The sequence below is a fragment of the Trachypithecus francoisi genome, unplaced genomic scaffold (genome assembly GCF_009764315.1).
Source record: "Trachypithecus francoisi isolate TF-2019V2 unplaced genomic scaffold, Tfra_2.0 Lachesis_group5, whole genome shotgun sequence".
In the NCBI taxonomy this organism is placed as follows: Eukaryota; Metazoa; Chordata; class Mammalia; order Primates; family Cercopithecidae; genus Trachypithecus; species Trachypithecus francoisi.
In genome coordinates, this window is record NW_022681470.1 from 43,788,366 (window position 1) to 43,803,259 (window position 14,894).

General features: G+C 35.2%; 1 protein-coding gene across 5 annotated transcripts in view; it reads left to right on the top strand.

The window, feature by feature from the left end:
- The window catches only part of PLA2G4A (phospholipase A2 group IVA), a 148,636-nt gene that overhangs the window by 74,347 nt on the left and 59,395 nt on the right, over window positions 1-14,894 (top strand). For all 5 annotated transcript variants that reach the window (XM_033196868.1, XM_033196870.1, XM_033196867.1 and 2 more), the window contains 2 exons: window positions 3,127-3,164; window positions 7,122-7,263. In XM_033196868.1, coding sequence (XP_033052759.1) covers window positions 3,127-3,164; window positions 7,122-7,263 — 180 coding nt within the window. The remainder of the gene's footprint in view (window positions 1-3,126; window positions 3,165-7,121; window positions 7,264-14,894) is intronic.

Genomic DNA, 14,894 nt, shown 5'->3' on the forward strand with positions numbered 1-14,894 from the left:
GCACTACACTTGTTGCTTTAAGCTTCATTATTTCAAAATGACTGTGGAAAGTTTTCAAGATAATTCGTGGGTTAGATCCTTTAAAAATTATTTGAAAGCTGAAATGGCTTTTAGTTTTAATAGTTTGTCTCCTCCAGTTTGCCCACTCTCCTGTAACTGAAAATCTCCAATTGTAAACATCTAAAATTGCTTTCCACTGGGGAATTCAAAGATGACATTGCTGCTTTTCACAAGAATACATGTCGACACAGCCTACTCCTTCCTAAAAAAGGTGGAGTTCTAATTAGTTCTAGTTCCTAGCTAGGTATTAGGGTGTTGGGGCAAGCCTGGAAGAGGCGGTCATTCTTCCTTCTAATTGTCTTGATAATACAAGCCGCATGGAAGCCTGTAATGCAGAGATGCTTTATGCAGTGTATGGGAAGAAGTTTAGAGTAATTGTTTAATGCCTCACAGGAAGTACATGTTTTTATCTGAATGACATGTTCTAGGTAAAAGGTGCAGAGAGATTGTAAACATCAAGCTTATCATACATAGCATGTCTGAACATCATGCACCCAGTTAGAGTGTTTTAAATTTCCTCCTGGTTGTGGGTGACCCACTTGGGCAGTGTGGAAGTGAGGATCCTAATCTGTGTGACAAGAACCTTGGCAGCACAGTCTGTAACATTCAAAATGTCAGAAAAATCCTGTGCCTTTTCTTCCTTTATCCTGCCTTTGTTTAAAGAGTCTTGTCAGTCCATCCAGGATCATGAATGTCTTAGCCAAGAAATGTAGATACAGAAAGTGTGTGCTAATGGAGAAGACAAATTTGACTATAAATGCAGCATGGTTGATTTTCCTCTTATTCATGGAGCTGTCAGAGCAAACAGGCATTGGATATATTCAAGGATTATATATATATATATATATATATATATATACACACACACACACACACACACACATATATATACACACATACACACACGTATACATATATATATAATATATATATATATATATATATTTTTCTTTTTTGAGACAGAATTTTCACTCTCGCTGCCTAGGCTGGAGTGCAGTGTCATGATCTCGGCTCACTGCAACCTCCGCCTCCTGAGTTCAAGTGATTCTCCTACCTCAGCCTCCTGAGCAGCTGAGATTACAAGCATGCGCCACCGTGCCTGGCTAATTTTTGTATTTTTAGTAGAGATGAGATTTCACCATGTTAGCCAGGCTGGTCTCGAACTCCTGACATCAGGTGATCCACCTGCCTTAGTCTCCCAAAGTGCTGGGATTACAGGTGTGAGCCACCACACCTGGCCAAACATTGGATATGTAATTTATAAATTGCTTGAAGACCTGCCAGCTGGGAAGCCAGCATTTTCTTGAACACTTTCTGTCATGAGATGGCACAATGAAAGAGGCCTTGAATCTTTCCATTTATTAGAAAACTCTACATAGAGTTGTAATATTGTTCATATTATTTCCATCCACTCATGATGGCTTTACCTTCTGGAGATAAAAACATAAAATCTAGTATCATTTTAAGGGGCAATTTTTATGTATTTCTTGAAAAAAAATACAGACCATGCTTTACCCATATCTTGTTTTCTTCTAAATTGCATTCCCTGTTTGGTAGCCAATCACCCTTTGATGTTACTTTCATCTGGGCATGCATTATTCCATTTGTCCTAGGATTCTCAATTACTTTATTAACTTTAAAAATATGTATATGCTTCTTTGATTAATGAACATTCAGAGTATTCTATATATATAGGAACTGCTGTCTGGTTCAGACCATCCCATGATTTTGTCTCCAATAGTAGTCAACTATTTCTTGATGAGAAAAGATTGCCTGATGCGCTCCTCCTCCGATATACACATACACACATACACACATGCGCGCGCGAAGAGTAATTTGACAAATATGTGTTATCTGTTGTATGCCAAATACTATACAATGAACCAGTAATAGGAATCTATATAAGACAGAGCTTACAGTTTAGTGAGAGAGGAAAATTTTTGTATAGATGATTTCAATACCTTTTTCTTACTCATAAAATTAAGCTCTGAGAATCAATCATCTATGAACTTATTTTAACCTTTTGGAAATCTCCTTCTAGTTTGTGTTTTTCCTTTCCTTGAAATTCACAAGGGTAAATCTAATAATCTATGGTATTTTATGTTGATTCTAAAAATTTCCTCTTCACATTTCAAGAGGTATATCCTAGTTCTGTTCTACTTGAATTTATTGAACAAGTTAGCTCTATCTATGTTCTTACAGTAACCCGATACAATAAAAATAATAACACATTTACAACTGTGTAACAACTTTCAAAGCATTTTCTCATTTGGTTTTCATAACAATCTACAGCTACATTTTTCGTAGTTAATGCCAGGGATAATATTGAGAAGGTCTTTCTGTACAACAGATTTACAGTCTTTGGAAAAACAACTCTTAATATCTTAAGTGGATATTAGTCATTTTCTTTTCCTTTAGACAAAAATTGTCTCTCTGGCAGGATGCCATCCTTCAATATATTTGATAGCCTCAAATAGTGTTGAAATAAATAAAAACCGGAGGCTCCAGATCTCATTAGTAGATATTTCCTGAGTCAACCACAGTTGGCTGGACCCTAGGTCTACTGCCCACCATGAATTGGTGTTGTATTTCCAGGTTACTACAGCCTGCACTTGTCTCAAATACACACGTGTGAACTTTCACCCAGGCTGATTCTAACCTCTGGGCTGTTACAGCTTCTGATTTTGTGGCTGGAGGCAGCTCCTAAATAATAGACACAACATCTCAGAAGTTCTATATCTCAGGCACTTTTTATGTTTTGTAAATAGTAATTGTGGTGAGCTACTTTATTTTACTGAGGGAGGAAAACAACCCAGACAGATATAATTCTTGTGTTTGCTAAAATGACTTACTAAGTAGATTTATTAAAAACATGCCAAAAAGTTGGTTTACTGAACTGCATCTGTAGTTTAGGGTCTTCATGGAGCTGTGTTACTTTTATTTTTAGGGTTGTGTTTTTTTAGATTAAAAATAATCTGGCACTCAAAAATTATTTTGAGTTTATTTCCATTATATAAAACACACATCTACTTTATGACCTAATCTGATTAATATGTCTTTTTTTAGGTCACTGAAATGATTCTAGAAATGTCTCTTGAAGTTTGGTAAGTGCATTTATTTAGTTGGATGAGAAATATTCTGAGTGATCCACTAATATATTTTAATTGTTAAATAATTTTATATATATATAATTTGCAGCTTTGAATATGTAAAAGTGCATTATGTTTACTTTGCTTTTTTAGTTATCTGTTAATATCTACAAAATCTTTACAAACATATTCTTGTAGTCATTATTCTTATATTTTCATATACTTTGCTTATTTTTCCAATAGTTTCGTGGTCATGTAATAATGTCAGAATAAGTGCTTTTCAAAAAAGTGCTCCCTCTAGTCATACATCTATCCCCATAGAAATGAATGCAGTTATTTAAGCGCATCTTCTATTGTTGATTGAGATAGATATTCAAAAACATAGAAGTGAACATAAACAGGAAACGATAATAATTTTTATAGAGGAAAAACTGAAAATTGAGACTAATTTTGTTCATAGTGACCAGCCAGACTACTACTAATAACGTTCCATGAAGCATACTGCTCTTTCAAAATGGCCTCCAAAAATGAACGTTAGGAAATCATGTATTTACTTTCAAATGGCGAATTTTAGGGGAGGCAAGTCTGCCTTGATCTAACTGATCTCTGATGTAATAATGAGTTCCCTTAACCTCTGTGCATCTCTTTGAACTTCCCTGTTGAACTTGATTTGACCAAAGTTACTAGTACATATTTTACACAAATGCCACGAAAACTAATTTAAAATTTTCACATCTGGTGATTTGGCAAATGTATGATAATGCGTACATTGGGTTTAGGCATTTATTTATTGTATTTTGATCCCTGGAACATGTGGATTTGACTTAGTAAATGATTGGCATAAATTTCCACAACCTATTAATATATGTCAGCAAATATCAAAGGATAGTCCAAGTTATTGCTTGCATTATTTTGTATTAAGTTCATTCTTGCTTAAAAGTGTTATATTTTGGCATGAGATTAGAAACACTTGTTATTTGAATGACTATGGAAGTAATGCTTTTGTTTAATGGGGAATAGTCTTCACTGAGGTAATTAGGACCATATTTTTATAATATTAAAAACTTCTTTTTTATGTATTATTTTATGTCAGCTCTAGAATAAAAAGTTTTCAAAGAAAAATTCAATTTATTCAAAGAAAATTTTTCCATGTCATGTCTTCTATTAAAACTAACATAAAATCAAGAAAGAATTAATTAGAAAGTTAAAAAAATGCATAAAAGGAGAAGTAAATTAGCCATAATTCTATTACTGAATTTATAAAATTATTCAGAAGTTTTTGAATTTTCCTCCAGATTTTAAAAACTGATATCCTTAAAACATCTAGGTCATTATACTGTTCAAAATTTTAAAAATCATGATTCTTTTTTAACAATTATATATAACAGCACAGTATATTACAGAGAACATGGCTTTCAGAACAATAAGACCTAGATTTAAATCTACCGCTTGCTAATTATGTTAATGATTGATAGATTTCTAATCACTTTTTTACTCGCTGGTAAAATAAGAAAAGAATACTTTCTAAGCATATCTACCGTGATTAAATGAGGTGTTTTTTCTAAAGAGTATATATACAATAGGAAATTTTCACACATGTATACCACGTGTTAATAATGGTACTGATTGTAATAGTTTACAAAACATTGGAAATCATTTCAACGTTTATAGATAAATAGATTACAGTATACTAATATAATGAAAATGCTACACAATAGTAAAAATGTTTGAATTACTTCTATTTATATAAGCACAGATGATTCTCAAAAAAAAAATGTTCATTGGAAAAAATAATTTCCACTGATAATACTTATAACAAAAATAAATCCTGCAAAATGACTATCTTAGGAACATAAATATATATTACAAAATTATCAGCAAATATATTAGTATGATAAGAATTAAATTTAAGTAGTGATTACCTTTAAGGAGCAGAAAATGAAATAAAGTTGAGGAGGTTTCATACAGGCAGTGGCACAGGTAAGATTTTAATTTCTTATAGTGTTCAGAAGATACCTAACCTAATACGTCATTATAAAGAATAGTAATAGAAAAAGAGTGTAGCCCAAGATTAGACTTAAAAAATGTTAACTCATTCTCTTACTATTTTCCCCCTTGTTACATAATTTCCAAAATAAAATTTAATAATTATATAACCCAAAACTTCTATATACAGTTCAGCAACCATTTCTTTAAATTATCTTTAAAAATTTTTCATTACTTCCCTTAAAATAGCTCTCCAGAAATAGAATTATTAGGTCAAAAGGAATCTATATTCTATTTATTTTTGAATATGCCATATTGCTAATATGCCTAATTTGAATATTGCTTAATTGCTTTTTAACAAACTTATATTCTCAAAATTGATGCATGAGAATATTAGTGTTATTTTACCTTTCTAGTACTAGAAAATAAGTATTTAAAATATTTTAATATCAGTTATTTTAATAATAGTATCATTTAAATTCACTAGTGAAATTAATTTTTTTGTTATTAATTATGCTTTCTCTTTTGTGAGGTACCTATATTTATCCTTTGGGAAGTAGTAATTAAACTATTATTTGTAATGATCAACTATGACCATAAAGAACATAGCTCAGGCCGGGCGCGGTGGCTCAAGCCTGTAATCCCAGCACTTTGGGAGGCCGAGGCGGGCGGATCACGAGGTCAGGAGATCGAGACCATCCTGGCTAACACGGTGAAACCCTGTCTCTACTAAAAAATACAAAAAACTAGCCGGATGTGGTGGCGGGCGCCTGTAGTCTCAGCTACACGGGAGGCTGAGGCAGGAGAATGGCGTGAACCCGGGAGGCGGAGCTTGCAGTGAGCTGAGATCCGGCCACTGCACTCCAGCCTGGGCGACAGAGCGAGACTCCGTCTCAAAAAAAACAAAAAGAAAAGAAAAAAAAAGAACATAGCTCAGAGGCTTAGCAGTCTCATTCTGTATTTTACAAGGAAGAAATATACTGAACTAACAGAAATGAGATTTAAAATTTATTTGCAATTAAGGTAAGGCCTTTTATGAATGGTAAAGAGACATATTTTATTTGTGATAATTCTTGACTTCTACATTTTGGATTTATTCACATTCCAACATAGGCTGACAGATTTTTAAAAAGTATTTTTAAATTCAGTAGTTGCTATTTAGACTTCAGTATTAAGATATTTCTTATATGTGGCATGGTGAAAGTACATCACATGTTTACTATGTGATCCTAACCTCTCAGAGCCATAGTTTTCTAATTTATAAAGCTGTAATATATAATAATATATTCTATAATAATGTGTAGTGATTACTCCCATCGTTCTTGCAATGATTCATATGTAATACCTAAAGTGGTTTCTGGCATAGTGTAGAGAAATTGCTACTGCCTTTATTAGCAATATAACGTATATATGATTTAAGGGTTCTAAAGTCCTCTAGTTGTAAACTTATTTGTGGTTATCTCAAGTTCTGTGATTAGAAGTTATTTTCTTTGTTAGAGGGGGGCATTCATTAGACAAGGCAATTAATTAAGACAATATTTCTGCAAATATGTTCCTCAGAATGCTGGTTCTTTGGGACGTTAGAAAGTAATTATCATGGTGGAATAGTGAAGGGTGGAGAGATAAGGGAAGGAATTCTTGGTCAAGTAAGTTTGGGAGATCCTGTGCCAAACAAATATAAACAGGGTTCTTTACTGAGGCACTTCCCAGTCTTTGTTATAATATTCAACCTATCAGGGGCTGTTTGTTTGCTTGTTTATCTGAAGCATTGAAAAGTCCTTTTTCTCTGAAAACATGCCGTGGAAAATGCTGCTTTAAGATAGCCATCATTTTATCCTCTTATTTTAGGTCCCTGTTTAGGAAATGGCTTGAGGGAAGCAGTCAGCATGTATCAGTGTGGCTCCTAGGGACTCGGAAGAGCCGGCTGGATGGAAAACCAGACCACTGGGAGCATTGGCTCATGACTTTATCTGTTTGGTATTACAGCTCATGCCCAGACCTACGATTTAGTATGGCTCTGTGTGATCAGGAGAAGACTTTCAGACAACAGAGAAAAGAAAACATAAGGGAGAGCATGAAGAAACTCTTGGGTCCAAAGAATAGTGAAGGATTGCATTCTGCACGTGATGTGAGTTGGAAATTTTTCAAGTGTTGTTAAACTTAATAATAGTTTATCTTGGACAATTTCCCCAAGAATTTTACCCAAATATGGCAATATTGAGATTGAGCGTTATTCCTTTAGTTTTTTAAGGTAAGGTAAGTGATTTGTAAATGAAAACTCTTTGAGGAAGGTCATCACAAATAGTGCCTTAGTTGGTAATATTTATCAGCTATAGTTTTTATTTTAACTTTATATTTTAGAGCAATGTTAAGTTCACAACAAAATTGAGCCAAAAGCACAGAGAGTTCCAATATGCTTCCTCTCCCTGCACAACCTCCAAAGTTTAGTCAGGTTCTCCAGAGAAACAGAACCAAAAGATATACACAGTAGATATGAGGAGATTTATTATGAAGCTTGGCTCACATGATTATGGAGGTCAGGCAGTCCCACGATATACCATCTGCACACTGAAGAACCAGGAAAGCCAGTGGTGCAATTTAGTCCAAGACAAAGATGCACCAATGGAGTAACTCCCAGTCAGAGGCTGGGCAGTTGAAGGGGGAGGTGAGAGTCTTGAAGTCTGAAGGTAGGAGAACCCACAGCAACTATGTCTAAAGGCAGGAGAAAGGGGATGTCTCAGCTCAAGGACAGAGAGACAATTGCTCGCCTTCCACCTTTTTGTTCTCCTCAGGCCCTCCAAGGATGGAATGATGTGTGCACCCATTGGCGAGGGTGGGTCTTCTTTACTCAGTGTGCTGATTCACATGTTTTTCTTTGGAAAACACCCTCATGAGCACCCCTAGAAAGAATGTTTTTCTAGTGATCTGAGTATCCTTTAGTCTGATCAGGCTGATAAATAAAATTAACCATTATACTCCCCAACTATCAACATGCCACATCAGAGTAGTACATTTGTTACAATCAATGAACCCATATTGACACATCAGTATCACCCAAGTCCATAGTTTACGTTAGGCTCACTGTTGGTGGTCTACATTCTATGGGGTTTGGACAAATGTGTAATGACATGCATCCACCATAACAGTATCATACATAGTAGTTCACTGTCCTAAAAATCCTCTGTACTCCACCTATTCATCTCTAATCCCTACCCGTGGGCCACTGATACTTTTACTGTCTCCACAGCTTTGCCTTTTGTTAGTTTGCCTAATGTCGTATAGTTGGAATCATACAGTATGTAGCCTTTCCAGATAGGCTTCTTTCACTTAGTAATATGAATTTAAGTTTCCTCCATGTCTTTTCATCGTTTAGATAGTGCATTTTATTTTAGTACTAAATAATATTCCATCATCTGGATGTACCACATTTTATTTACTTATTTAAATATATGTATTTCAAAAAGGCATACTTATGCATGAAATAGTATTTATTTTATCAATAGGAAAAGTTTAGTCTAAAATATAAAAGGATTAAAATTAATTAATTTAAATGTAAACTAAAATTAAACTGTGGAAGTCGTCATTATAGAACAAGAAGAAAATGCCATAAATCTTGTTAATGATGATGCAATTAACAAATGTAGGCACATGTGATGGGGAGAAAAAAGAAAATGTTCCAAATTCTTTATATTTTGTAGTAGAGTTTAATGATATTTAAAATTGACCAGATTGAAGGATCCTACTTTCAATATTTGTTTATAATATATTTGTATTCTAATATTTCTTTATAATTAGGATTATAAAAATCATTAAAATGAAGAAATGATTTATAATCCTAATTATGGAGAAATACTGGACTATAAATATAAACAAATATCGAAAGTAAAATCCTTCAATTGTACTTTTCTTTTTCTTTCCTTAAATTCCAGGAAAATATAGCATCCTTTATTACTCAATCATGTATCTTATAATCTACTTTTTGGCTATCTATCCATCATTTATTTCATCTATGTATCTATCAGTCACCTATCTAATCTACTTATCTATTTGTCTCTATATATATCTGTCCATCTTTCTATCTGAAACCTACAAAGATTAATTGCTTCAATGATGCTCAGCAAATGATAATGAAGTTTCTTATTAGTGGCATATCAGGTAATCTTTTACTTATTTATTTAGTTGAGCTTTCCTGTTAATTGAATATGTCAAATGAATATAATTTATTTTCATAAAAGTAATATTTTGATTAAATATATAAGTAAACATATATGTGCATAGTCTTGTACATTCTTGAATTATTTCTTGTAGAAATTAATTTCATTAAATTTTTCCTAAAATAATTTCATAAATAAATTAATTTCTTAGAAATCATTCTTGTAGGAATTTGAGATTCTTGCAAATTAAGGGCAGAATACAGTTGGAAACGAGACATAAATTCTGAGTAAGGGAGCCAAATGATCGCCCCATCCCACATGTGGTTGAAGATTTGCAAATATGTTTTAGGTGGGGGTAGGGTTCAAAAGCCAACCTACTGATGCTAGAGTGACTTGTGTTGTTATGGGAGCAGACTCTAAGATGAGATGCTGCTTAAGGGAAATTTTTGCTTAAAGGAAACTAAGGAAACCTTCATTTAAGTTTATGTTAAAAAGAGAGAGACTTCTCTTCAATCCTGCATCTTTTGTTTTGTTTGTTTCTTTTTTAGAGACAGGATCTTGCTTTGTTGCCCAGGCAGGAGTGCAGTGGGACAGTCATAGCTCACTGCATCATCAAACTCCTGGGCTCAAGTGATCCTCTTGCCTCAGCCTCCTAAGAAGCCAGGACTATGGGTGCATGCCACTACACCCAGAAAATTTATATATATATATATATGTGTGTGTGTGTGTGTGTGTGTGTGTGTGTGTGTATATATATATAATTTTTTTTCTAGAGATGGGATCTTGCTATATTTCCCAGGTTGGTCTCAAACTCCTGGGCTCAAGCAGTCTTTACACCTCTGCCTGCCAAAGTGCTGGGGTTACAAGCACAAGCCACCATGCCTGGCCAAATCCTGTATCTTGCTTGTCACCACAATAGATCCTTGTTAGAACTTGTGGTTGTTTATCACGTCAGGCTAATTAGTTCTTGAAAAAACTGTCTTCTCTATACATTATTCAGAAATTTATAGCTTCTCTGAAGTTTTTAGTGTGTGTACGTGTGTTTCTTTTAATATAGATAACTTTTCAGTAGCAATTCTATAACATTTTTCTTTTTCTTGCCATCCTTATTTGGTATAGGTATACCCTCAAAACAGAAAAATGATTTTACAAATTCTCTTCATTTCTAACATTTGTAATTTATTGAAATACTGTGCTAAGTGCTAGAGAAGAATAAAGCTGAGATGGCTAGCCCTGAGGAGTTACTTTCCTTAGTGATTTTGAAGCCTTCTTTGGAAGAATGATATTTAAGCAAACAAAACCCATCATGTGTTAAGTTCTTAATAAAGAGGTGTGAACTGAGGGATGCAAGTGATTGCAAGAGGATGACTCATTCTCTGCAGCAGAGATGATAGAAATTTCTTTTAGAGTTGAAGACTGTTGGCCATGCCTTGAGGTATGAGCTTGCTAGAAGAAAAAGGAGGAAATTCATATTTCTTGTAAGTCATGATTGTCAACTTTATTTGGGAGATCGTGCCTTGTAATCTCAGAGTTTCCCTGCCTAATTTCTTTCTATTTATTTGCAACAATTATTTTCTTTACTGCTAATGGCTGACTACTTCTTGTTCCCCTCACAACAGATAGACTTGTCTCCTAATGATAGAGAAATAAAAAGTTAGGAGATGACAAATCCTTCATTTCTTGCTATAAAATTGACATACTCCATAACCGATGCCTGTCCTTTGCAACCTCCCTCCTAGTTCAATAGAGAAAATACTCCCTTTGCTTTCAAATGCAGATACCCATCAGATATGGATCCTAAGCTCCTCTTGAGAACCCCGATATATCTGTTATTCGGATTTTCCCAGATCACTCTCAACCTGTATTGTCAGCATCTACCTCCGTGTGGATATTTCCTATAAAAATATAAACATGTTCTGAACTCAGATATAAAAAGAAAATAAAAAACAAAAAAAATTTCCTGGATTCTGTATTCTCTCCTCCCTTCTACTCTGTTTCTCTCCTTACCTTCACAAACGTCTCCAACATTTTCTATACAAACTCATTCTACCTCCTTTAGACACCAGTACAAATAAATGCACAGGGTCTTGTTCTTGCCCTATCTTAACTAACTTTGCAGCTGCAAATGACAGATGTCTCCTTACATTTCAAAACATTGTCTACTCTTTACTTACTCCCTTTTCATAGTCTTCATCATGCCTCTTTGGTGTTCTTTACCAGCTCTTCTTCATCTGAGCATTCCTTACATATAGTAGTTCCTCAAAACGTAGTCCTAGGTCCTCTTTCTCCTCATTCTAGTTCTTTCTTTCATGTTTTGAGATAGCGTTTTGCTTTGTCATTCAGGCTGTTGTGCAGCGGCACCATCTTGGCTCACTGAAGCCTTGACTTCCTGGGTTCAAGTGATCCTCCTGCTTCGACCTCCCAAAGTGCTGGGACTATGGGGTGCATGCCACCATGTCCCATGAGAAATATGTTTTTCTAGGCAATTGAGATTTAAATCTAGGATTCTCAGTCAGGGTATGGTGGCTCTCACCTGTAATCCCAGCGTTTTGGGAGGCTGAGGCAGGAGGATCAAAACCGGCCCGGTCATCATGGTGAAAACCCGTGTCTACAAAAAATACAAAAAACTTAGGTGTGGTGGTGTGCACCCATGGTCCTAGCTACTTGGGAGGCTGGGGCAGGAGGATCACTTGAACCCAGGAAGTAGAGGCTGCAGTGAGCCAAGATGGTGCCACTGTACTCTAGCCTGGGTAACGAAGTGAGACCTTGTCTCAAACAACAATAGCAACAACAACAATAACAAGAACAAAAAGAAATTTCTCTCTGGCCTATGATGTCGCCCAACACCTGTGTGCTAAGGACATGCATGTCAACAACTTAGAACCTCTCTTCTGAGCTTCAGACCTAAATATCTACACACTTACTTGATTTCTTTACATGTATTCCTCCCAGCATCTCAAACTCAGCCTATCTAAATCTGAACACAAAGTCTTGTCTCTTTCTGTGCCTTGTATAGAGAGGACTTACATATGTTTGTGTATTGAGAGGACTTGTACTTGTCTTCCCTCTTCCCACTTTCTTTTTACAATGAATTCAGAGTGAACGTTTCAAAACAGAAATCTAATTCAGTCCATCCCAAGCTTAAAATCCTTCCACTGCTCTTAGACTCTTAGCTCCATAGCTTCTTTCTAGCTTCATTTTTGCCAGTTTATCCCAAATTTCTGTACTCCCTCCCAGTAAGCACCTCTTAGTTCTCTGTCTCTACAGGATCTTTCCCCAGTTGGAGGTCTCCTGTACAGTGCTTCCTCTCACTGCAATAGGCTTCCCCTATACAACCCCTCTCTCCACTTTACCCCACTTTTAGCTAACACTCTCCCATTCTTTAATGAGCACACAAATAATTTCTTCTGAGGCTCTCCCAAATCATCTCCTCCCTCCTTACCCCTAAGTCTAAATTAGTTCTCTCAGTTATATTCTCTTATGGCATATATGAACATTCTCTTCTCATCATTTCCCATGGTTGTACTTAAAAAAACTTCTTGTAAAAGTATTGGTGAGTGTGACTGTTTTCTCCATTAGAATTTAAGTTTTGTGAGGGCCAGGACAATATCTGTGTTATTCATTTCTATATTTCAAACACCTAGTATGGTAGATCCTTGGTGAATATTTTGTTGTATGTATCAGGGCACAAATTTAGTCTTTGCATGCATGGAGTAGATTTGCTAGAGAGAGAGGTCACAGTTTTGAAACAGCAACACCAGTATCAGGTTGCGAGGGAAACACCGGTTAAGGAGAAGGTTTTGATGAGATCTTGGCTTAGACTCTTGAGTTAGAAATTCATGTAGGACACACTGCCTGGCATTTTTTCTTAGGTTCTTATTTCCAAAAAGTAAGTTTCTGCTGCCACCTCTAGTCACTCCTCCTTCTGTGGAAAGGATTAGTAAGTCTTCCTGGGAAAATATAACTTCGCTTCATGTTCATACAAATGACGGTAAAACAACTTTTCTGCAACAGATGGGGAATGAGGTAATTATGCTTTTTCTCTGTGCTGTCCTTCAAAAAATATTAAATTCATGTGTTTGGAAGTCATTTATGGAATTAAAACTTTTGTTGTTGCTTTTCTTGGTTTCAGTCCACACTGTTCTCTCTTGGCAGAAATAATCAGCTTAGAAATTATCAGCACCACCCATTCCCATAACAAAAGTAACATTTTTCTATTTTTATGTTACTCCTTGGATCTCTTAACTTTCCACATCCTTTGTCCCCTATCAAAATCTTCACTTTCTTTTCAGTACTGTTCAGTTGGCCTCCTTAATGTATGGAAGAGTGGGCTGTTGTGGCAGTTTGCACAACTAATGGGAACAGTCCTATTCATCTCAATACAAACAGACAGTATCCAGGTTAGACCTCAACGTTGAATTAAATGTTGAAGGAATTTGGGCAGTATATATTTGGGAACTTTGTTTTACCTTTGTGCTTCACTTGTAAAATGATGATAATGTCTCCTGTTGGGGTAAGGGGATAAGTACTGATGCTCATAAAGTGTCCAGCAAAATGTATAGGGGCGTATAATAGTTGCCAGTAAAACAGTAATATTATACATATTCTTGGGTGCTGCCATTCTGTGGCATAAGACTCATCGTCAATAATTGTTAAATTTACCATGGCCTAATTTTTTAATTAGTTTTCCTGCCTGTATACTGAGCTAGTCAAATAGTTAAGGTTTTTTAAAGCCTAAGAGTTTATTCTCTTAAGTACTGAGATTTTTTTTTTAAAAAATTATTGATTTTGTTTATGTAGATGGAAATCTTCCTGAAATGTGTAATTTCTTGCTCAGACTGAACCAATTTGGACATTATCAGGCCTGCTTCCTTTGCATTCAGCTGCCGCTGTTCTGTGCCCTGTATGGCTGCTTGAAGTGACTTCTTCACACTGCCCTTTTCTCTTTCAACTTTGTTGCTCTGGAATTCAAATCTGATAAGCAAACTTGCTGTTAGAACACAGTCTCTAATTAATATAATTTCTTTATGAGAAGAGGGCTAAGATCTTTTCTTTGAGCAAGATACATGACTTTGTGTATGGGGATTTTTGGTGTATTTTGGTAGTTCAGAAGCCACTTTTTAAAATTTTCTTGTTCTAAAACAGTTTTTGGTCAGATGAAGTTTTCAGATTACAGTTGTGTCTATGAAGTGAAATGTTACTATCCAGTCTCTATGTCCCCTAAAAACTAGCTATAACGTAACAAGGTTGGTTGGGGGAGTAAAATCTGGAATTAGAGTAGTAAAGAAATGAGAGAAGAAAAGATTCTTCTTGTTGTCAGAGTATAAAAGAGATAATGCTTTTTCTTAAGGAAGACTATAAGGATCATATTTCAGTTTAAACAAATAGACAGCTTTGGATGAAAATAGAAGTAAAATATGGGCCTTAAGTAATTAATTCTCCGAGTGCCACTTGGTACTTACATTTGTCATATAAGTTAAGTGAAAGGCCAGAGAAACAGGGATCATCTAGTCGGGGAGGGAGAGGCAGAGCAAGACAGTTTCTGAAGGAGATAAGAGAGATCAACCTTGAGTTGTCAATAAGCATTGCCATTCCTGTTTTTCTG